General features: G+C 33.6%; 1 protein-coding gene across 15 annotated transcripts in view; it reads left to right on the top strand.

Annotated features, from left to right (window-relative positions):
- The window catches only part of PPIP5K2 (diphosphoinositol pentakisphosphate kinase 2), a 77153-nt gene that overhangs the window by 4462 nt on the left and 47255 nt on the right, over window positions 1–25436 (top strand). For 13 of the 15 annotated variants that reach the window (XM_050795439.1, XM_050795436.1, XM_050795430.1 and 10 more), the window contains 12 exons: window positions 427–819; window positions 4905–5100; window positions 8172–8262; window positions 9525–9610; window positions 16300–16454; window positions 17712–17813; window positions 18929–19090; window positions 21085–21206; window positions 22801–22902; window positions 24000–24086; window positions 24823–24898; window positions 24987–25096. In XM_050795439.1, the coding sequence (XP_050651396.1) occupies window positions 706–819; window positions 4905–5100; window positions 8172–8262; window positions 9525–9610; window positions 16300–16454; window positions 17712–17813; window positions 18929–19090; window positions 21085–21206; window positions 22801–22902; window positions 24000–24086; window positions 24823–24898; window positions 24987–25096 (1403 nt within the window). In that variant the 5' untranslated portion in view covers window positions 427–705. Of the gene's footprint in view, window positions 1–426; window positions 820–4904; window positions 5101–8171; window positions 8263–9524; window positions 9611–16299; window positions 16455–17711; window positions 17814–18928; window positions 19091–21084; window positions 21207–22800; window positions 22903–23999; window positions 24087–24822; window positions 24903–24986; window positions 25097–25436 lie in introns of those variants that run through there. The other 2 variants (XM_050795428.1, XM_050795441.1) reach the window with 2 other exon arrangements.

Here is a 25436-nt window from a genome sequence, read left to right as displayed (position 1 = left end):
TCAGATTAATATTTGTCAGTGGTTTTTAAAGCTGCATTCCATTTGTCTGTTCTTTTCCATTGCATTCAGATATTTCGTAACTATGTGCTAATAGATTTAGCTTTAATATAATTTTGTTATAATTTGAGTAATTTTCTCTTAATTGATTTAGATATTTTGGGATGAAGAATTTAATGTGTAGTCTTTTTGTTAATTCATATGTTTGTCAAGTTGCTAAGATGTATACTACTGAGGATCAGTTTTAGTTTCTTAATTTTTCGTTTTTATTAGTTATAAGTAATTTTCTTATGGGAGAAATTGTATTTTCATTTTGACAATATACATCAAGTTATTGGTGCTGATTTTACAAGAGTCATTAAAAATTATTTTTTACAGGAATGTTTTTGGAGTGCACCTCCCAAAATTAGTTTTTTCATTGCATTTTAGGTAAGAAGATTGCTGTATCAACTCAAGAAAGCAATAGCTTCACTGTCTTTGTATTTTGAATTGTAACAACTTTGATATCAACAATGAAGCAATGATATCTAAGAACAAGAGTATTTGCCAACAGTCATCAAAATATCAAGTGATTGTATAAGCAGAAACAAGCTGTCCCAGACCTGTGTGTCAGCTAATATATGGAGAATGCTTTCTTCTGATGCTATTTACTTAGAGGCAGTTCTAATATAAATCATTTCAATTATATCTACATCAAATAAAATAAAAATGAGTGAAGCCCCCAGATTCTTTGTTGGACCAGAAGACACAGAAATAAATCCTGGAAATTATCGACATTTCTTCCACCATGCAGATGAAGACGATGAGGAGGAAGATGATTCTGTAAGTTGTTTGTTTTTTCTTTGGTGAAAGAAGACCGATACAGTATAGGCTTTTTACTAATCACTGTTAATGTGAATTAATCTTAAGACTCTTTTTGTTGGAAAATTTTTAAACTGAAAAAGTATATTTTGTTTCATGACTGATATTGTTGAATCTATGATGAATCAATAAATACAGTTATGGGTCAAACCTTTATGTTGTTTAATGATGCCTATTTTAGTTTCTTTCAGTGATATGCATAGTGTAACTCAGTGTTAGGTAAAAAAAAAAAAGTGGCAAAGAGAAACAGTAATCTGGGCCATAAATCCAAAAGCTTTCTTGTATGTAGAAATACATAGCAAATAATTGATGATAAGTAGAAGGAAATAATTTTAAAGGTTTAAAGAAGAAGGATTACTTAACTAGATTCATTAAGCTTATGTTACCAATGTGAGTTCTGGTTGAACTGAAGATACTCATATTTATTAACTTCAGAAGTCTGAAAACTGAGTGGCTAAAAGGGTAGGCTACCTAAAGTATCTATGTGTTTGTGTGTGTGTCTAAAGCTTGTTCTCTTTCTGATATAATGTTCTATCCATACTGGATCTTAGGAATGATATACATTTATTATGCTCATTTTGCTATAGTTACATTAGACCAATATTTTTCTTACTCATCATTTAATTTTTTAAGTAGAGACTACTTTACTGTGAATACTGATTTAAAATACCTATAGTACGTGTTTGTTTTTCATATATTTCTAATTGGAAAAAGAATTTAGTTTTAGGAGAAAAACCTGTTCTATTTTGTAAAAATAGTAAAACCAAAAATAGTGATTAGATGACTCTTTAAGCACTTTTTTATAATAACGATCTTTCACAGTGGAGTTACACATATTTGAAATGCAAATTCTACTGTTAGCTCATTTCAAACCTTCAATGCAGAGCACCTTTGCTACCTCCTGCCCCTGAAAAACTAGATTTTCAGGCAGGCTTCTCTTACCAGCTCAAACTTTTTTTCTTCTGAAGTTTTATCTAGAAGTTCTATAAGTAAAACATGAAAGCAGAGCATCTCTGGCTCACTTAAACTAGAAAGCACTATTGACTCAGCCTCTACTACCTTTATCCCCTTTTTCTAGAGTTCTTCTGAATATAGTGTGAACACCACTGGCAGATCAAAGCCAGTCTTCTTACATGTGAAAGCTTTTATGTCTCATCTATATCTACATCCATACCTCTTTCCCATTCTTTCTACCTTCTATGTTTTAGTAACATCAACATTTTTATTTCCACATATTTATTGTCATACCATGCATCTTTGCTATTGTGTGTACTCTTTCACCTTTCTGAAATGACCTTATTTTGGAATACCTTGTGAATTATTTTTCATTCTTCCAAACCCTCCTCAGATTTCACATCATTCACTCTTTCCACTCTCCTTGCTTTTTCTTTCATCACAGATTGGAATACTTCTTCCTCATTACTGTGTCTTTACATTGGTGTATATACAGTTGTCCCTCAGTATCCATGAGGGATTGGTTCTAGAACTCCCTGTGGCTACCAAAATCTGCCGATGCTGAAGCTCTTTTTATAAAATTGTGTGATATTTACATGTAAGCCGCATCTACCCATATGCTTTAAATCATCTCTAAATTACTTTAATACAATATAAATATGTAAATAGTTGTTATACTGTATCGCTTAGGGAATAATGATAAGAAATATCATCTGTATATGTTCGGTACAGATGCTTTTTCCCCCACAAATATCTTCAATACATGATTAATTGAATCCATGGATGTGAAACCCATAGATATGGAGGGCCAACTGTACTTCTATTCCATGTATCACAATGTTTTTTATTATTACTGTGTTCCCTGTTAGACTCAAAGTACTTTGAGTACAGGTACGTCTGTATATCTAATCTTCAGCACATCGTATGGTGCACTATTATCACTTTACAGAAGCTTGATTTAGTTTATTTGATCTATAGCTTTATATTTATAAAATGATTTATTCCAGATCATTCTTCTGTTTTTAAGATTTCTCTCCCGTTTTTAGACTTCAAAGATGTGAATATAGTTTTTTTAGACATTCAACCTAACAAAATACCTCAGATCAGTTTAAAAAATTATCTTCAGAGGCCGGGCGCGGTGGCTCAAGCCTGTAATCCCAGCACTTTGGGAGGCCGAGACGGGTGGATCACGAGGTCAGGAGATCGAGACCATCCTGGCTAACACGGTGAAACCCCGTCTCTACTAAAAATACAAAAAAAAAAACTAGCCGGGCGAGGTGGCGGGCGCCTGTAGTCCCAGCTACTCGGGAGGCTGAGGCAGGAGAATGGCGTGAACCCGGGAGGCGGAGCTTGCAGTGAGCTGAGATCCGGCCACTGCACTTTAGCCTGGGCGACAGAGCGAGACTCCGTCTCAAAAAAAAAAAAAAAAAAAAAAAAAAATTATCTTCATGATTTTAAGGTTTTACCAACAGAGAACCTCTGTTATTGTGTCTTAAGAATGTAAGTTTAGTTATACATTTTAAACTTGAATGGTTCCTATTCATCTTAGCCATTGAGCAGATATTCATTAAATAGATTTGTAATACATAAGACTTAATATATTAGCATTTAAAAAAATTGTAAAGCAATGTGAAATGTTAGGTTAGAGTACATTTTTTGTCTGGGGAAGTCTACCTTAGGAACATTATAATGAACTGTATCAAAACTTTTGATCAGGAAAGCATTGAATAAGGTCTTATATAAAAGTGGATGGTCAGAGGGATAAATACAGAAGGTTCCAGGAAGGTTAGCATGTATAATCTATTTGATTTACCAGTCAACTGTAATACAATTTTAACTCTACATTTCATGAGTTTGAGGAGACCATACAGAAATATTGTTCTAGGCATAAAAAAAGAATAATTTAGGCTGGGTGTGGTAGCTCATGCCTGTAATCTCAGCACTTTGGGAGGCCGAGGCAGGCGGATCACAAGGTCAGGAGATCGAGACCATCCTGGCTAACACGATGAAACCCCATATCTACTAAAAATATGAAAAAAAATTAGCCAGGTGTGGCGGTGCACGCGTGTAGTCCCAGCTACTCGGGAGACTGAGGCAGGCGAATTACTTGAACCTGGGAGGCGGAGGTTGCAGTGAGCTGAGATCACGCCACTGTACTCCAGCCTGGGTGACAGAGCGAGACTTCGTCTCAAAAAAAAAAAAATTAATTAATTCTGATGTTATCCAATTTTATTTTTAGATATATTAAGAAAAAGCCCAGTAAAGCACTTTCGAGCCTAGATTATAATGTTGTGTGAAATATATAAAGTATCATGGAAGAAAGAAGAATTGAAATGAGAAACTGAAGACAGCTTTTGTATATTTGATAAAACTCTCAAGCACTTAAATGCAAAGATCACCAAATGAATCTTGAGTAATTTTATAAATCTAGGAGCTACTCATTAGTTTCTATATCCTGCTTTTTAAGTTTTAGACTGACTCGTGGCCTTAGAGCTGTTACGAGGATGCCAGAGATCAGTAACCCCAATAAATAGGAGTATTGACTATGAAGACAGGAGGGGCAAAGAGACTTGACACCTCTGTTGGCAGTGTGGCTTTCTTTAAAATTTTCTTCCAGGTTGTCATTGGTGACCAACTAATATTCAAGTGCAAACTACAATAATAGTTTAATACTGTATAGCTTTGTAGTCAGGACTATGTCTTATTTTAGGCAAGAGAATTCTTTATCTTTCTACATAGAGTAGATGGGTTTTGACTGTTACTATACTTTACTGGTATGAGGAGGATAAATAAATGCTAGAGGTAGTTAAAGAGGGGGTACTTTTTTAGTTTTAAATTTCATTGAAAATAGCAACAATATTTGTTCTGAAAGTGTTTTTGTTTTTAAATTTTTTTCCAGACCTTTGTAGAAAACTGTTTTTTAAGTGTTTATTATAACAATGATATATTTTTTTAAAATTCCTTTGTTTGTTAATGTGTCCCTTTTATTGATTGATCACATGCCTTATCTACTTTTGGAAAACAAATGAAGATAGCTGTACTTCGGAGTTCATGTAAAGTTAACCCGATTTTTTGTTTCATTTTTGTTTTAGCCACCAGAAAGGCAGATTGTGGTTGGAATATGTTCCATGGCAAAGAAATCCAAATCCAAACCAATGAAGGAAATTCTTGAACGGATCTCCTTATTTAAATATATCACAGTAGTAGTATTTGAAGAGGAGGTTATTTTGAATGAACCAGTGGAAAACTGGCCTTTATGTGATTGTCTGATTTCTTTCCATTCTAAAGGTATTAAGGGGAGTGGGGGAGAAACTCCTTTATCTTCTCTGAGTATAAAACTAATACATATTAATTGTAGACTATGAGATAAAACAAAAATAAACTTTAAGACACTTTCATGGACAGGTGATATTAACATTTTTATGTATTTCTTTCCAGTGTATGTCTTCTCTGTGTATTTTCTTTTAATTTAATGTCATAGTGTATGTATAATTTTATATTTAACCTTTTTCACTATTATATCAAGAAGTTTTTTTCCCCCACCATATCATTCTTAGATAATGTGGTTTTTAATAGTGGCATAGTATATCATTGTGTGGATATACCATAACATATTTAAATTTATCTAATATCCTAATATTTGGACAGTTTCCAGTTTTCACTATTAAAAATAAGGTTGTGTGAGTTCTTGTTTGCATCTGTAAGTTTCTTAGGACAAGTTCTTGAATTATTGAATACTTTAAGTCCCTTTCTATGCTGTATAGAACAAGATCTATCATTTTTCATATACATATTCATACTTCATTTTTAGGAACTTAATAATTTGAGATTTTTAGATATTCCTTGCTATATTTTATTAATCAAACTGAAATATCAATTCAGCTTAAGTATTATGTCATTGTAAAGTCCACTAATCAAATTATTGCTGAGGGTACATCTGAAAATTCATAGCCTAAGAATCTGTGAATTAAGTGAATTTCTCACTAAGAACTATTAATTGAAAAGATGTGCTCTCATTTGTAAATGTATTCATATTTAATCATCTCTTGTTACCAAAATATGTTGTCCTGAGCTATGTTAAAGTCTTACTTCAGCAGGAAGAAGATGGAGCATGGTTGTGCTACCATAGCCTAAATTGATGTTCATTATTTCATAGAGAAGTCAAGACACTGATCTTTAAAGACTCAGGCTGCTTATTTTAGAGAACCTTAAAATTTCTTCCTCCTTGAGAGTAAAGCATTCTTCCCTTACCCTCAGATGGTTCTTCTTGTTAATGCTATATTTGCCTGTAAAAACTAGGTGCTATAGCTAATGTCATATTCCACATACCATCTCTTGGTAGGGAAAAAGTTTCTCTTTAACAAAAACAAAAGCAGGAAACGGTGTAGGTGTTTTCTATTTGCTAAATTCTATAAGGAGGCTTCAAATCATAGACATCGAGACATCTTTACAAGCAATGAATTCTGAGAGTCTTTACAAAACTTGCAGGATTTGTAATTTGTGGCTAAGTGATTCTTGATATAAAGTATCTGTATTTAAATTTCGAAAACTAAGAGGAGTTTAGGAATAAATCTGGTTTAACTGGCCACAGCTTTTTGTTTTGTTTTATTTTCAGCATGTTTCAATACTTTTTCTCTTTATCCTGGTAGTGCTATAAAATATAGTCTCTTCACAGGTATACTTAGTATTATATAGTTGAATACTAAAGTTATGTATGCTTGCTGATTTTTATCCTTTTCCATAGATATTTATTAAAATATTGCCTCTTAAGGAATAATAACAATAACATTTATTGAGCACTTACTATGTCAGGTACTGTGCTTAGTGCCTTATATCCACACTATTATTAATTCCTCAAAACTCTACTAGGTAAGACTGGTATAATACTCTTTTATGCTGGTACCAGAGGCTTAGAGACGTTAAATAAATTTGCCCAAGGTCACATAGCTAGTGAAAGATGGAACCAGGATTTGAATGCTGGTTTATGTCTTTAACTGTTACGGTATACAACTAATGATGTGTATTGATGGATAAAATTGGAGACTTTTTGTCAATTTTTTTTTCCCCCTGGAGACAGGGTCTTGCTCTGTCAACCAGGCTGGAGTACAGTGGTAAAGTCATAGCTCCCTGTAACCTCAAATTCTTGGGCTCAGGTGATCCTCCCACCTCAGCTTCCTGAATAGATAGAACTACAGGTTGCGCCACTACCCTCAGCTGATTCTTTTGAATTTTTTGTAGAGATGGGATCTTGCTATGTTGCCCAGGCTGGTGTTGAATTCCTGGCCTCAAGCACTCCTCCCAACTCGGCCTCCCAAAGTACTGGGAGAGGCAAGAGCCACTGTATCTGGCATTAGTGCCAATATAGAGAATAAAATATAATCATAAGATTTTTTTAGATTTTGGGGGAGGGGAGCTGTTCTTAACTATATCTACTATTTGATTTGTTTTCATTGTAATTAGTACTTTTACCAGTCTAGAAGTTTTAGGGAGTTAATTTCTAATATTTTAATGTTGACCGAGCAATAGCATGATTCTGCTCATATATTTTGAGCATATATGTCATATATGAATTAATTTTTGCTTGTATAGCTTTTTTTTTTTTTTTTTTTTTGAGACAGAGCCTTGCTCTGTTGCCCAGGCTGGAGTACAAGGGCGCAATCTCCACTCACCGCAACCTCCGTGTCCTGGGTTCGAGTGATTCTCCTGCTTCAGCCCCCCAAGTATCTGGGATTACAGGTGCACGCCACCACACCTGGCTAATTTTTTGTAATTTTAGTAGAGACGGGGTTTCACCATGTTGGCCAGGCTGGTCTCAAACTCCTGACCTCAGGTGATCCACCTGCCTTGGCCTCCCAAAGTGCTGGGATTACAGGCGTGCACCACCACTCCTGGCCCACTGTTTTTAAAGGTACATACGTTCTTTGGTTATCGGCTAATTTATGTGTGTAGGCATCAAAATATCTAAGAGAAAAGAAGAGATGTTGAATATATTTTTTAAAAATCACCAGATGATTCTGATACACCCATGCTATTTATATATAGATTTCTCTTGGTGTATGAGGTGAATTTTACCTTATTTCAGGTGACTGACTAGTCAGACCTTGACTCACATGTCAGTGCTCCAAATTTGGTTATATAACCACTGGTTTGCTGTGCCTTAACAATCAATTAGGAAAAAATAAGATTTAATATATAAGTTAAATCAAGGTTTATGTATATATTATTCCATACCTTTTATAGAAGGCAGTTATGTGTTAATGAAATTAATCTTTTATGGGAAGTGGCATCAATTCAAATTAATAAAGTATAGATGCTTATCTTGAGATTATACAGAGTATGTTAATAATATGTATTCTTAGGATTTCCACTGGACAAAGCGGTTGCCTATGCAAAACTCAGGAATCCATTTGTAATCAATGACTTGAATATGCAGTATCTCATACAAGATAGGTGAGTGGTGAAGTTGGCTGAATTAAGGGAAGGAAAATTAACATTAATTTAGTACCTACTCTACGCTGACATGGCATCAGGTGTTTTTGCATTATTAATTCATTGTACTTTCAAAATACTCAGAAAGAGTTGTTTATTACCTAATTTTACAGATGAGGAATCTTGATAATTAGGAAGATTGATTAATCTAGCCAAAGCCACAAGTAGTTCCCCAAGTAGTAGGACAGACTTCACCGAGATTGTTTAACAATTTCCAGAGCCTACTAAACCATTGAAAGTTATGAGCACTTTTTCTGTCATGGGACTGATGATGAAATTAGGACTTTACTCATTATAACTAGATTTTTTAAATGGTAAACTAGATTTTTTAAATGGTAAAGTATACCTATTTTGAAAAATATTATACTATATATTTTAGCATTCATTGAACAGGTAAAAAGCATGGATTTCTAATACATTATAAAATATGAGTGTATTTATGTATTTCATTCAATCGATGTTTCACTCCTATAGCTATTATAATCTCACCAGCATTCTATTTTCTATTGTTACCATTACAATATGAGATTATATATACGAAAATGCTTTGTGAATATGAGACCCTATGGTTTTTTCACTCTGCTATTTTTTTCTGTTCTTCCAGAGAGTAACAATTATTAATATCTAAAATTTAAAACATTTTCTCTAGATTTACATATTAATTCATACATATGTATTTATATATATATACAGCTATAGCTATAGAAATGTATGTTTTAAAAGGTTTGAAAAGTAAAAGCATACTGAAAGCCATTTAATCTTGTCACTATATCATATTTTTTCTATAGAAAGCAATACATACACACAATCACATTTTACCAAATTAGAATCACTTTTCTCTAGTATACTGTGAACATTTCTCCATGTCATTAAATACTGTTTGAGCATAAGGTTTTTAATGCTTAGGTAATGTTCTATCACTGTGATATATCAACTTTATTCAGCCATTTTTAAAATACATTTATGTTCTCAGTTTTAATAATTAGTATCCTAATAAGCTAGAAAAGAATTGTGCATAAATTTTTGTTCTTATTGCTGAATATTTCCTCAGAATACCTTTTTTCAATATTTGAAATGACATTTGTTTATTTAAAAAATAAAAAGGGTTGATATATATACCCTTTTTATTTGTAGAACAGTAGTGTCTTTTAAGAAAACTACAATAATATATTCATTGTGAAATGGAGCAATAAAACAATAAGGATGTTTTCCTTTTTCTTCAGGAGAGAAGTATATAGTATTCTTCAAGCTGAAGGTATTTTACTTCCTCGTTATGCAATTTTGAACCGTGACCCAAATAATCCCAAAGGTAAGAGTAAGAGATTTTAGGTTAGCTTTCTTTGCCACTTGACATACTTTTGGGCCACATTCTTACAATAATTAACTGGAAGGAATTTAAAGAATTCATAGTGTTCTATTCCATTTTTAAAAAATAATCTAGGCCGGGCGCAGTGGTTCACGCCTGTAATCCCAGCACTTTGGGAGGCCGAGGTGGGAGGATCACGAGGTCAGTAGATCGAGGCCATCCTGGCTAACACAGTGAAACCCTGTCTCTACTGAAAATACAAAAAAATTAGCCGGGCGCGGTGGCGGGCGCCTGTGGTCCCAGCTACTTAGGAGGCTGAGGCAGGAGAATGGCGTGAACTCGGGAGGCGGAGCTTGCGGTGAGCCTAGATTGCGCCACTGCGCTCCAGCCTGGGCGGCAGAGCGAGACTCCGTCTCAAAAAAAAAAAAAAAAAAAATCTGAACAGCCAAACATACTCAATTAAAAGGTGACACTGAGTTAAAAGGCTAACTAATAATTTAGGAATTATTTATCCTTCTCTTCTTTGGCCTACCTTTGACATCTCTCTAAGAACCATGGGTTAGAATTTTGAAATTACATACGAGTGAATTTTTATTGATTAAGGGTGAACAAGTGATTTATCTATGACTATTGAATTAAGTATTAGAAACTTCATGCTACAATGCCAAAAACTAAATACTGGCCAAGAATTTGGAAATACAGTTGGCCCTGGAACAGCATGGGTTTGAACTCTGCCAGTCTGCTTATTCACGGAATAAACATGAATTGAAAATACTGGATTCGTGGGTCCCACATATACTGATAGCCAACTTTTCATTTACATGGATTCTGCAGAGCCAACTTTGGGACTTGAGTATGTGAAGATTTTGGTATACCAAGGGGTTCCTGGAACCAGTCGCCGCTTATAACAAGGGGCAACAGTACTTCTAAGTATTTATTAGTATTTTAAAGCACTGTTTGCTCCTTTTTTTCTGGTTATCTAAAACATAGCATGGAAGCTATACCTAACTTAGTCTGAAGGCAAGATATATGTTTGTCTTAAGAGTTAACATTCTGTTCACACTTACTATTGTGGGGAATTTTGATGAATTTATCATACCTTAAACCATCTTTTATTAAAAACTAGAGGGGGGCGCAGAACAAGATGTCCGAATATACCCTCCAGTGATTGTCCCACTCCCCACAGGAGCACCAAATTATAAACTAGCAATGCAAGAAAGCACCTTCGTAAGAACCGAAAAATTAGTCTACCATGGTGGTGCCTCTGTGAACATGTCGGCAAGAGTTGTAGCATTCCTGGGCTTAGGTCGCCCCCTAGTGCTAATATAGCTGCAGTGACCTCAGGCTTCGATCGTAACACTTATGTCTTTTTTGAATATGTGGAAAGCTTTCTCAAGAAGGATGGGCACAGAGAAGCCCAAAGGGTGAAGACTGAAATAAATATCTAACCCGTAAATACCGAGACATCAGTGAATGTCTACAAGCATCAAGAACATCCAGAAAAATGTGACCTCACCAAACAAACTAAATAAGGTACCAGTTACCAATCCTGGAGTGATGTAGATATGTGACCTTTCAGACAGAGAATTCAAAATAGCTGTCTTGAGGAAGCTCAAGAACTGCAAGGTAACATGGAGAGTGAATCAGAATTGTATCATGAGAAATTAACAAAGAGATTGAAATAATTCAAAACCATCAAGCCAAAATTCTGGAACTGAAAAATTCAGTTGACAAACTGAAATATACATCAAAGCCTCTCAACAGCAAAGTGGATCAAGTAGAAGAATTAGTGAGCTTGAAGACCGGCTATGTGAAAATACATAGCCAGAGGAGAAAGAGAGGAAAAGAATGAAACACACCTAAGGACTAAAGAGACCTGACAGAGGAGTCTGAACAAACTTCTCAGGTAGCACTTTTCATCTTTTTGGCCCACTCCTTTCTTCATTTTTCTTTGACAACTTTGGGACCTATGTAGTTAATAAGAGGAAGGGAAAATGTTTATATATATATATATATATATATATATATATATATATATATAAATATCTTAAAAATAGCCTCAAAGGGACAAATCCAATAATTAGTTCTCTTAAAGAAAACATAGAGAGATCATGGTAAAAAGTTTATTGAAAGAAACAATAACAACTTTCCAAACCTAAAGAAAGATATGAATATCCATAGGTCATAGAATAATATGAATATTTAACTCAAATAAGACATATATTAATCAAACTCTGAAAGGTCAAGGATAAACAAAGATCCTTAAAACACCCAGAGAATAGACGTATATAACATTTAAAGAAGCTCTGATACAGCTGGCAGCTGACATCTAAGCAGAAAGCTTATAGGCTAGGAGAGAGTGTGATGGCATTCAAAGTATTGAAGGAAAAAAAAAAACTTCGAACCTAGAATATTCTATTCAGCAAAATTATCCTTCAAACATGAAGACATAATAGATTTTACTAAACAAAAGCTGAGGGATTCATGAATTACCAATATCCTGGAATTTCCTATCCTTATAGGATAGGATAAGAAAAAGATCTTACAGGGTCTCTAAGGAAATGTTTTACAGGAAATGCTAAAAGGAGTTCATCAATCTGATAGAAAAATACATTAACAATTAGAAATCATCTGGGCCAGGCGCAGTGGCTCACGCCTGTCCCAGCACTTTGGGAGGCTGAGGCTGGTGGATCACGAGGTCAGGAGATCGAGACCATCCTGGCTAACATGGTGAGACCCTGTCTCTACTAAAAATACAAAAAAAATTAGCCGGGCTTGGTGGCGGGTGCCTGTAGTCCCAGCTACTCAGGAGGTTGAGGCAGGAGAATGGCGTGAACCCAGGAGGCGGAGCTTGCAGCGAGCCAAGATCGTGCCACTGCACTCCAGCCTGGGTGACTGAGAAAGACTCCATCTCAAAAAAAAAAAAAAAATCAAGAAATCATCTTAATGTGTAAAACTCATTGGTAATAGTAAGTGCACAGATAAGTACATAATATTCTAACACTGTCATTGTGGTGTACAAACCTCTTATATATTTCATAGGAAGACTAAAAGGCAAACCTGTCAGAAATAATAACTACAACAACTTCTTACGAGTATAGAAACATAAAAATAGAGACAACAAAAAGCCAAAACATGGATGGGCGAAATGGAGTTAAAATGTAGAGTTTTTAAAATTTTCTCTTTCTTTTTCTTTTCTTTGTAATCAGAGTTGTCATCAATTTAAAATAATTGCTAATAAAATGTTATTTGTAAGCCTTATGGTAATCACAAAACAAAAACCTATAACAGATACACAAAAAATAAAAAGAAATTAAAACATACTACCGGAGAGAATTACATACATATATATGTATTTGAGACAGGGTCTTGCTCTTCACCCATGTTGGAGTGAAGTGGCATAATGGCATTTCAACCATGTTGGAGTGAAGTGGCGTGATCACTTTTCACTATAGCCTCAACTCCCTGGTGATTCTCCCACTTCAGCTTCCTGAGTAGCTGGGACTACAAGCACAAGCCACCATGTCCAAGTAATTATTTTTTGTAGGGACAGGGTCTCACTGTGTAGCCCAGGCTGGTTTCAAAACTCCTTGGCTCATGTGGTCCTCCTGTCTCAGACTCCCGAAGTGCTGGGGGCCATCGTGCCCAGGCAGAAAATCACTTTCCCATAAAGGAATACAGGAAGGAAGGAAGGGAGGACAAAAAAATAAAAACCTCAGAAAACAAATACCAAAATAGCAGAAGCAAGTCTTTACCTATCAATAATAACATGAATGTAAATGGGCTAAATTCTTGCATCAAAAGACATAGAGTTGCAAAATGGATTAAAAAATAAGACCCAACTCTATACTGTCTACATATGATCATTTCAGTTGATGGAGAAAAAGCATTTGATAAAATTAAACATCCTTTCATGATAAAATCTCTCAAAACACTGGGTATGGAATGAACTTACCTTTATATGATAAAAGGCCTATATGACCAACCCACAGCTAACATCATACTGAACAGGGAAAAGGTAAAAATATTTCCTCTAAGACTTGGAACAAGACAAAGATGTCTACTTTCATCTCTTTTATTCAACTTAGTACTGGAAATTATAGCCAGAGAAATTAGGGAAGAGAAGGAAATAAAGGGCATCCAAATTGAAAAGAAAGGAGTTAAATTATCCTTGTTTATAGATGATATGATCTTATAGTTAGAAAATCCTAGAGTCTCTACCACAAAACTATTAGAACAAGTTCAGTAAAGTTGCAGAATACAATATCAACTTACAAAAATCCATAGCATTTCTATATGCGAACAGCAAACAATCTGAAAAAGAAACCAAAAAAAAAGTAATCCCATTTACAATAGCTACAAATAAAGTAAATACCTAGGAATTCACTTAAAGAAATGAAAGATCTCTTCTACAATGAAAACCATAAAATGCTGATGAAAGAAATTGAAGAGAACACACCAAAAAATGGAAAAATACTCCATTTTCATAGATTGAAAGAATTGCCATACTACCCAAAGCTGTCTACAGATTCAATGCAGTCAGAATACTAAAGACATTCTTCACAGAAATAGAAAAAAAAATACTAAAATTTATATGGAACCACAAAAGACTCAGAATAGTCATAGCCAGCCTGAGCAAAAACAACAAAACTGGAGGAATCACAATATTTGACTTTTAAGTTACACTACAAAGCTATAGTAACCAAAACAGGATGGTACTGGCATCGAAACATAGACCAAAGGAACAGAATACAGAATCCAGAAAAAAGTACACACATTTGCAATTAACTCATTTTCGACAAAGTTGACCAGAATGTCCACTGGGGAAGGGACAGTCTCTTCAGTAAGTAGTGTTGGGAAAACTTGATATCTATATGCAGGATCAAATTAGGCCCCTATCTTTCTCTATATACATAATCAAAATGGGTTAAATACTTAAATCTAAGACCTGAAAATATGCAACTACTAGAAGAAAACATTGTAGAAACACTCCAGGATATTGGTCTGGGCAAATGTTTCTTGAGTAAGACCTCAGAAACCCAGGCAACCAAAGCAAAAATGTGCTAATGGGATCACATCAACATGAAAAGCTTCTGCACAGCAAAGGAAATAATACAGTGAAGAGACAATCCACAGAATGGGAGAAAATATTTGTAAACTACCCATTTGACAAGGGACTAGTAACCAGAATATATAAGAAGCTCAAACAGCTCTATAGGAAAAAAACAATCTAATTAAAATATGGGCAAAGATTTGAACAGATTTTTCTCGAAGGAAGACATACAAATGACCAATAGGTATATGAAAATATGCTCAACGTCACCAATCATCAGAGAAATGCACATCAAATCTATAATGAAATATCAACTCATCCCAGTTAAAATGGCTTTTATCAAGAAGACAAGCAATAAGAAATGTTTGTGAGGATGTGGAGAAAGGGAATACTGTTGGTGGGAATATAAATTTGTAAAGCCACTATTGAGAACAGAATGGAGGTTCCTCAAAAAACTAAAAATAGAGCTACCATATGATCTTGCAATCTCACTGCTGAGTATATGTCCAAAAAAAGAGGAAATCAGTATATTGAAGAGATATTTGCACTCATGTGTATTGCAGCACCACTTGGAATAGCCAGTATAGAAACAACCTAAGTGTCCATTAATGGATAAAGAAAATGTGGTACCTACAGACAATGGTATACTATTCAGCCATAAAAAGAATGAAATCCTGTCATTTGCAACAACATGGATGAAACTGGAAGTCTTATGTTAAGTAAAATAAGCCAGGCAAGAAAGAAATATTGCATGTTTTCACGTGTGGGAGCTTTAAAAAAAAAAAGATGAACTCTTAGAGCTTGAGCATAGAATAATTGTTACTGGAGGGAAGGGTTGCAAGGATGACGGGGATAAAGTGAGGATGGTTAGTGAGTATAAAAATGCAGTTATATAGAATGAATAAGATCCAGTATTTGGTAGCATAATAGGGTGACTGTAGTTCACAATAATTTATTTTATATTTTGAAATAACTAAGAGTGAAATTAGAATGTTCCTAACACAAAGAAATGATAAATGTTTGAGATGGTGAATACCCCAACTATTCCAATTTGATTATTAGACCATTGTATGCCTGTATCAGAATTTCATATGGACCACGTAAATATATACAACTACTCTGTACCCATGATGGTTAAAAATAACATTTAAAAAAGAGATAAAGTAATCATCGTCTGAAGCAGGAAACTTTTCTTGTCTAGAGGTAAAAATTTAACTTTCTAATTGAATTGCTGGCTTACTTTGCATATGAGTTACTTTCTAACTTAAATAACTTCATGTTTTACGATATCTGTGATACGAATAATCTCACACAGTTTTCAGAAGATGGTGACATTCTTGAGTTACTTCTCAGTCTTGATATAATAATTTCACGTCTAACTTTGAATTCTGTGGTGTGGTAGTGTGAAATGGTAAGTCTGTAAAATTTTGAAGAACTATAGCTTTTAATGCCATATATATCATAAACGTTGACATATGTTATTTATATAAACATGTATGATTGAAATCAAGTGAGTACATTATCCAAATTTACTTTTCTTTTACGGTCTTTTAGTAAAAAAAGTCCTCGATAATAATGTGGTGTCCTGATAATATAATAAGAATATGTGATATTTCTTGCAATCATGTTTGTTTTATAGAATGTAATCTGATTGAAGGGGAAGATCATGTAGAAGTAAATGGGGAAGTTTTTCAAAAGCCATTTGTAGAAAAGCCAGTCAGTGCAGAAGATCACAATGTTTACATTTATTACCCAACTTCTGCTGGTGGTGGAAGTCAAAGACTCTTTAGAAAGGTAAAACGTTTGTAACTTTTGTATGAATACTCTTCTTTAGACATTGTTGTGTAAGTGTTATTAAAAGCAATCAAGCATTTAATTATGGTTAAATATTGAACTCTTGAAAAATGTATCATTTAGAGGTAAATTTATAAAACTGATATACTTTGTTAGAAAGGCATGGCATCATTTTAGTTATTTAATGTTGTTAAGCAGAATTTCTGCCTGCAGAATGCCAGGAAGGATACTTGACTTTTCCTTTCCCTCCCATTTTGTGTATCTGTCAAACTAGAAATTCACTTAAGCTGTAGCAGTCTTTTAGAATAATGGTCCAGAAAAATAACAGCTCATAGAAAAAGTAACACTGATAACTTTACATACCTGAAAGTACACTTAATTATACTCATAATAAAATAAATGCAAATCAAATCTAGATATAATGACATTGTATTACTTTTTGGATTGACAAAGATAAAAAATATTGAACTAGTTGAGAAATAAGCACAAGGGCAAACATTGTTGGCAGAAATACGAAGTAGTGTAGCCTCTTAACAACATAATTTAGCAATGTATCAGAATGTAAAATGCATATACATGTATAAAAATTGATGAAAATTCAAATTAAGAACACAGTGAGATACCATTTTAACATCCATTAAAGTAGCAGGTATTAAGAAGCCTAACAGTAACAAGTGTAAACAAGGATGTAGAACAGTGAAAACTTACACATTGCTGATGAGACCCTACATTGTTAAAATGGTTGAGAAAGATTTTTCATTATCTTCACAAGTTGAATATGAGCACATTCTATCACCGAGCAGTTCCACTTTTATTATATACCTTAGGAACACTCATACAAGTTTGCTGTTGCGACACATAAGAACGTTGAAAGCAACGTTGTAATCACCAAAGCTTGGAAAACAACCTAAACTTACATTGATAGGAGAATGGATAAATTCTGGTGTATTTATACAGTGGAAAATTCTAGAGTAGTAAAAATGAACAAGCTTACATGCAGCAACCTGGATGAATCTTAGGAATATAACTCTTACTGTTCATTGTATTTCTATACTCTTTAATATGTAAGTTATGGTAACAATAAAGACTACTATAGTGCCAAGTATGTAGTAAGTTTTGTTAATTATTTGTGGATTAAAAATGTATTTGAAAATGTCTAAGATGGAAATAGGTGGTTAATAAACTATTTGTCATTTTATCATAAAAATGAGGGAAATAATTTGCTTTTTTATATCGATGGACATCTTTTGTTTTCAGATTGGCAGTAGAAGTAGTGTTTATTCTCCAGAAAGCAATGTACGAAAAACAGGCTCATATATATATGAAGAGTTTATGCCCACAGATGGTACTGATGTTAAGGTAGGATTGATTAAAATAGATTTTAGTTTTATATTTCAAGTTTACCAATGATATCAGAAAAAGAAGTTAATCTTTAACTGTATCTAACCTTTATTCAGGATCTCTTTCTTTTTGATTAGGGATTCCTCATGTTTTGTACCATCAACATCTTTAGCAGTCTTAAGCCTATGGACTCTTTTTTAAGAGTAGTGTTTTTAAATGCTTTAAACATGTAAGATTATGATGGAGACAAATTTTATTAAAATATAATAAAATATTTAAAAACCAACTTTGTGTTACACATAATAAGTCTTTAAAGGGGCATTAAATAATAAGATACCAGGGATAAAGGTCTAATAACCATCACAGTTTCCAAGCAGTGATTAGTGTAAGTGAGGTTTTGAGATCTGTGACAACTGTGATGTGATATAAAACATATCTGTCATTTTAGTTGGTGACAAATAAGGTCTTAATTGCTTTACCTTCAGCCATTCTTTCTCTAACCGGAATGTTTTCTAAAGTATAAATCTGAGTATGAATCCTTAAAAGTTCTCTAGTGGATCCTTATTGACCACAGGATAATAACCAGATTCATAATCCTGCCATACAAGATATTTCAGTGTCCTCTGTTTGTCTTATAAACCTCATTTCTTACAGTATAAACTACATCAGATAACTTGCCAATACCTGAATACATCATGCTGTTCATGCCTCTTTCTTTTACTTTTCTTCTCTTATCTGCACTCAGATTCATACCCTCACCCTTTTAAAGATTTTCTTTTGGGATTTTTTTTCCCCTATAATAGTTATTTGCATCTCTCATTTGTTAAACTAAAACAATTTGAAGACAGCAATCACATTGTATACATCCTAGTATTCCCTCATAATACTCAGTATAATAGTTCTCTATAGAGAATGAAACTTCACTCTACCAATTTTGCCATATAATGATTACTTACAACCTTTCCCAATGAACTGAAAATTTGGGCATGTAAAATAAAAAGATGTGTCTATTATTGCCTGGATTCAGAACTAGTTTTTAGTTATTGATTTTCACTGGATTTGTTGTCTGCTGGTTACACACACACACATACACACACATATGTATTTATACATTTATTTAACATTTTTGAAAGGTTTATACAGTGGGTCCAGATTATGCCCATGCTGAAGCTCGAAAATCTCCAGCACTTGATGGCAAGGTGGAACGAGACAGTGAAGGAAAAGAAGTAAGATATCCTGTTATTCTCAATGCACGAGAGAAATTAATTGCTTGGAAAGTCTGCCTTGCTTTTAAGGTAAGATGTTATACAAATCTATAGATCCTTATAAAGGTAAATTCTAATTTTCTTTTTTGACTAAGACATTATTGGTGCTTATAATTGGAGAAGTAAACTGAGAAAGTAATTAATACATCTGAATGGTTCATGTATTTTTCAAGGGATTCTTGTAGTGCCAGTATATTCTTTTGCATTATATAAAAGAAAACCTGGTCAGTTTATTCAGAAATTAAAATTACAGAAATGACTCAACTAATCAGTGTTTTAGGGTTATTGTCTAGTGTACTTTTTGAAACTGGCTTTAAGTGTTACTTTCATATAATTGGTAAGTTTTTTTGTTAAATGAAAACAGTTCTCAGTGGTCTAGCCCTGGCGATTGATTCTTTGGCCTAATATATGATAAAAGATGTTCATGAAAACAATATAAAAACATAACTTTCTGTTTTTTGTTTTTGTTTTTGTTTTTGTTTTTTTTGAGACAAGAGTCTTGCTGTCGCCCCGGCTGGAGTGCAGTGGCACGACCGGGTTCAAACTATTCTCCTGCTTCAGCCTCCAGAGTAGCTGGGATTACAGGCACCCACCACCACACCTGGCTAATTTTTGTATTTTCAGTAGAGAGGGGGTTTCGCCATGTTGGCCAGGCTAATCTCAAACTCCTGACCTCGTGATCCGCCCACCTTGGCTTCCCAAAGTGCTGGAATTACAGGTGTGAGCCACTGCACCCAGCCAAAAACATTTCTTAAAAAAAACTTTTTGACTTTTGACATTTGACTAATTCTCTCAATCTATATTGTTAGGTTTCTTGCTAACTACTATATAGTAAAGATTTAAATAGAAATAGTACAACCTTCATTTAATGAAGGATAAAAATTTTACCTTTTTGAAATCTTGCCTTGGATCTATAACTTAACGGCTAGTATATATTACTGGCTATTAAACAATAAAGAATTACTTTGTGCCTTAATAATTTGAAGTGTCTTTCATGGAAGGAATGTTAGCCTGTAAATAAGTTTTAATAGCTTTATAGAAATCCTTTTATTATGCCAGGATTCTGAAAGCTGTGACAAAAAAATCACATTCTACTAATACCTGATGACTGAACATCAAATGTTAGATCAGAAAGTTCTTAGAGCCTGAGTGGCAAATTCATGCCTTTTGGCCATTTTCTTCTCCCAAATAAAGTAAGTTTATTACAGGTGTTCACGAATATGTGGTATTGGGGGTTTAAAAGATCACAGGATTTTGACTGGGTGTGGTGCCTCACACCCGTAATCCCAGCACTTTGGGGTTGCTGAAGTAGGTGGATTACTTGAGGCCAGGAACCCCAGACTCACCTGGCTCACATAGCAAAACCCTGTCCCTACTAAAAAACACAAAAATTAGCCTGGTGTGGTGGCACACGCCTGTAGTCCTAGCTACTTGGGTGGCTGAGGCACAAGAATTCCTTGAACCTGGGAAGTGGAGGTTGCAGTGAGCCAAGATTGTGCCACTGCACTCCAGCCTGGGTGACAGAGTGACACTACCTCTCAAAACCAAACAAAACAGATCACAGGATTTCCTCTGGAATATGTCCTCAAAACTGTTCTCCATATCTGCCCTCCCTCTTTTTTTTTTTGATTAACATGATGTAATTTCTGCTATTGCCAAGTTTATTGTTTTTTGTTTTTTTCAGATCCTTTAACAATTTTGCTTTTGTTTTTAAATTAGATGTTAATTGTAGAACTTTGTGATAGAATATATTATTTGGGGGCCTCTCTAGCCGCTTATGCATTATTGTTCTACATCTACTTTATGATAAAAGACTTAAATAATCATATAGCCTCTATAATGTATTTTCAGAGTACTCAAGTTACAAATAAATAATTTCTTTCATTTCTTATTGTGAAGTAAACCAATATATAGTAATATACTTTTAAGCATTTATAAAATTTGATATGTTCTGATACGACTAGAAAACTGTGAATCTTAATAATTTAAATTAAACCTTAAAGTTTATAACTTATTTTAAATAGCAAACAGTTTGTGGCTTTGATTTGTTACGGGCCAATGGACAGTCCTATGTCTGTGATGTCAATGGCTTCAGTTTTGTGAAAAATTCCATGAAGTATTATGATGACTGTGCAAAAATACTTGGGTAAGAATTTTTTAAATTTTCTTTTTACCTTCATATACTAGTTTTTCAGAAACCAAATAACTGTTAACATTAAATGGTCAGGTTTTTTTAAGCCTTCTAGAGTAAAGATCAGTGTTCATAAAATGATACCCCGAAGACTATGCCAGATCCTGAATTATACTTTGGCTTATCAAAGACAGATTAATTTATGATCAGTATAGATGAAAACCTTTAACTTCATACGTTTACAAATACTATAACATGTTGATTATTAGTCAAAAGTTTATTTGTTAGAATACATTATTCCTCAAATTTTTGCCATGTAACTACAGTGGAAAAGGTTTTCTTCCACTTAATGGACAAAATTAACATTCAGGAAATAAATAAACAGAGTAAAATAGAAATATTTAGAATTCATGACTCTTTTGCATGACAATTCGTTCTACAAGCATATGTTACTTGATGATATTTTCATAAGATTGTCAAGTGAATGTAAAAAAAATATTGTAGGTAGAAATGCCGTTTTTATATTCTTCAACCTGTTTTCTTTATACTTTGATTCAGAAGACTAGCAAGGCAATAACTATTTTTAAGACATTTCTAGGTATATATGACAAATCCATAGGAAACTTACATTAAAAAATGTTCAATAATTGGAGCCAGCTTTTTTACTGGTTAAGTATCCCTTATCCACAATGCTTGGGACCAGAAGTGTTTTGGATTTCAGATTTTCAGATTAAGAACATTTAACCCATAGTATGTTTCAAAGATTTACAAACTTACCCTTAAAGTGATGTTAGGGAGAGTTTACTAAATTTTAGCATAAATAAATGCTAAATTTAAACAAAACCAAAAAGTAAACATTTTTCCATTTTTAACCTTATTGGTATAGTAGTGATTTGTTAAGATGAACACAATATTTATAGTAGCATTTTAGGTGTTCAATAAACTGATAAGAACTTATCAGTAGCCACACAGAAGAGACAATCTTGAATTTCAGAATGTATGTAATTAGATATGATGTAATTGTAGTGATTTCTTTGAATCCAATGCTGATTGATATTTTAAAACTAAAGCAAATAATCTCAAATTTGTGAAATCCCATTGATGTGTCTAATACATCAATTTAGAACTGCTGATTTTTATTTTTTCTTGATCAGAATTTGATTCTGTGGGTTATTTTTTATGTGATGTAATCACTAGATATTTTAAGTCTTACGATTCTCTCTCATTATCATTAAGTACCCAGTTTTGTCTTTTTTTTTTTTTTTTTTTTTTTTTGAGACGGAGTCTCGCTCTGTCACCCAGGCTGGGGTGCAGTGGCCGGATCTCGGCTCACTGCAAGCTCCGCCTCCCGGGTTCACGCCATTCTCCTGCCTCAGCCTCCCGAGTAGCTGGGACTACAGGCGCCCGCCGCCTCACCCGGCTAGTTTTTTGTATTTTTTAGTAGAGACGGGGTTTCACCGTGTTAGCCAGGATGGTCTCGATCTCCTGACCTCGTGATCCGCCCGCCTCGGCCTCCCAAAGTGCTGGGATTACAGGCGTGAGCCACCGCGCCCGGCCAGTTTTGTCTTAAAATGTACTAATTTTAAGTATTTCCTTTTTTGTCTTGAAGAAATATTGTAATGCGAGAACTGGCTCCACAATTTCATATTCCGTGGTCAATACCCTTAGAAGCTGAAGATATCCCAATTGTACCAACTACATCTGGAACTATGTAAGTCTGAATTGTTTTCATTTAGAAATTGAGTTCCCCTTGTCATCTGTGCTATTAGGATAAAAATTAAATTTCCGAATGATGATTAGACACTTTACTGTGTATGATTTCATATGATTCAGCTTAAAGATAAAGTAGTAGATTATACGTATTTATAAGGGTCCACTAATTGTTACAAGTAAACTACTGAAACATGCCTGGATAATTATAGAATTGTTTAATCAAGCCATAAAAATAAAAAAGGTACCAATAGGTATGTTACTTAAAGGTTCACAGTGGTCTTACAACTTTTGCTCTCTCAAGTCATATCTTGCATAATTATACCAGTATTGCTAAAATGTTTCATAACATTCTATTACCGAAAATTATTCCTTTAAATTCATGTCAGTTGACTGAATGCTTTTTTTTCCACAACTTAGATATTTATATTAACATGTTAAATATCCTGAGATGTACTGATGATAGGGGGAACAAATTTTATTTTTAATCAATATTTTTCATACTGATTTAACACAAAAGTGTTAAATAAAATTTTTTCAGGTAACTCAGCTGATATCCTGCAGGGTTATGTTCTGCAGTTCACACTTCAGCAAACACTAGATTATACCTCTTAATTCTAGCATGCTTCTAAGATGATTTTATCTTCCAGTAATTTGAGTTTTAAATACTTGTTCTCCTTACATGGGCAAAACTTAGCAAATATATACATATAGCAACCATCATGTAAAGTTTTATTTTGATTTAATGAAGTCTCAGTCTGTAATGATCTAATGCTACAGAGCAGATATTTAATAAAGCTCAGAAATTGTAGTCCGTCTACTTTTATCCCAGAGTTAAGGTAGCCATTTCTAGAGAAGAAAAGGTTATATTCTATTATATAGCTTAATATCACCCCCCTCCCCCAGCTTCTTAAGTTCATTTTGAATTTGATTTCATAAAGTTAAAACTAGATAGTTGTAAGTATTATTCTTCGCGGGAAAGATCTTGAAATGGTAAAAGATGGCTCTAAATAAATGATTAAATGTTCATATTAATCTGAATTATATAACACAAATCTTTTTTAGAGAATTAAGAACATATATATTTTTTCATTTTAGGATGGAACTTAGATGTGTCATAGCTGTTATACGTCATGGGGATCGAACACCAAAACAAAAAATGAAAATGGAAGTGAGGCATCAAAAGTATGTTTTAAGATGAATAATTTAACATGCATGATATAATTTTAAGATTTCTGATAAGTGATCAACTCTTTTGATTAATACATCATATAGAAAAACTTTTATCTACCCTCTCTTGGCCATTTATATTTAAACCAGTGGATACATACAAAATCCATTTAAAATATGTTCATTAGCATCTAAAATTATTGTGGCAATATTCATAAATATCATCAGTCTGCCCTGGCTTTCATTTATTGTCATAAAAGTGTTCTATTTAATCTTTGCTTATCACTCTCTTGTATTGCATTCTGAGAGTGAATAATCCCTCAGCCTTTTAGAAGAAAATTCGTAGAATGAAAGTTTCTGTTATTTCTATCCAGTGTTTGATTTGGAGATGATAAAATTTGAAAACCCTGAACCATTAAGTATGTGTTGACACAAGTAATTTTCAATGTGTATGCAATGACTTCAGAAAATATATAATATTATGAACTATAATTGTATGTTTGGTTTCCGTGAAAAAACTTTGAAAAGTAGTATGGTGATTACTAGTTTGGTATCATTTAGGAAAGTACTAAGTTTTATCAGTCAAAGTTGAGCAGCAACATGTATAGTGAAAGAGGAAACACAGTACTTGAAATCCTTAGATCCCAAGTTCTAGTCCCATAGCTTATCATTTATTATTTGTTAGTTTAAACATATATTGGTAATGTTAATTATTGCAAGTGACTAACAGTGTTCTGTCTTTTTTTATAAGATTTTTTGATCTTTTTGAAAAATGTGATGGATATAAATCAGGGAAATTAAAACTCAAAAAACCAAAACAGTTACAGGCAAGTGTGTTTGCTTTCTTGTTTAGTTTTAAATTTTTTAATGGCAAAATTACATAAAAATTCAATTTTCTGTTACTTTATTTTATAGGAAGTGCTAGATATTGCACGACAGCTTCTTATGGAGCTGGGACAAAATAATGATTCTGAAATTGAAGAAAACAAGCCAAAACTTGAACAACTTAAGACTGTATTAGAGATGTGAGTATCTTTTTGAAACCCTTAATCGCGATACTACATATAGCTCTTCTTTTTTATGTATGTGATTTTCCATTTTAATTACTTTCACAGTCTGATCTTTTTACTCTTTGTTACTATAGTTGAGACGTGAAGGAAAATCTAATGTGAAAAAAATAGATTGTTGTATTGAAGGTTTTAGCTCTGGTTTTAATTTAGGTGAGAAGATTAAACAAGGACATCAGATTTGTGTCTTCTGTGAAATACTGCTTAGAATCAAGGCCACATTGCTAACTTGACCATAGATTCATTGCAGTTTAAATATAAAAAATTTGAGCTTTGCCTTAATCAAGTAAAATGGATA

This window comes from Macaca thibetana, chromosome 6 (genome assembly GCF_024542745.1).
Source record: "Macaca thibetana thibetana isolate TM-01 chromosome 6, ASM2454274v1, whole genome shotgun sequence".
NCBI lineage: Eukaryota > Metazoa > Chordata > Mammalia > Primates > Cercopithecidae > Macaca > Macaca thibetana.
This window is presented reverse-complemented; position numbering and strand designations above follow the sequence as displayed.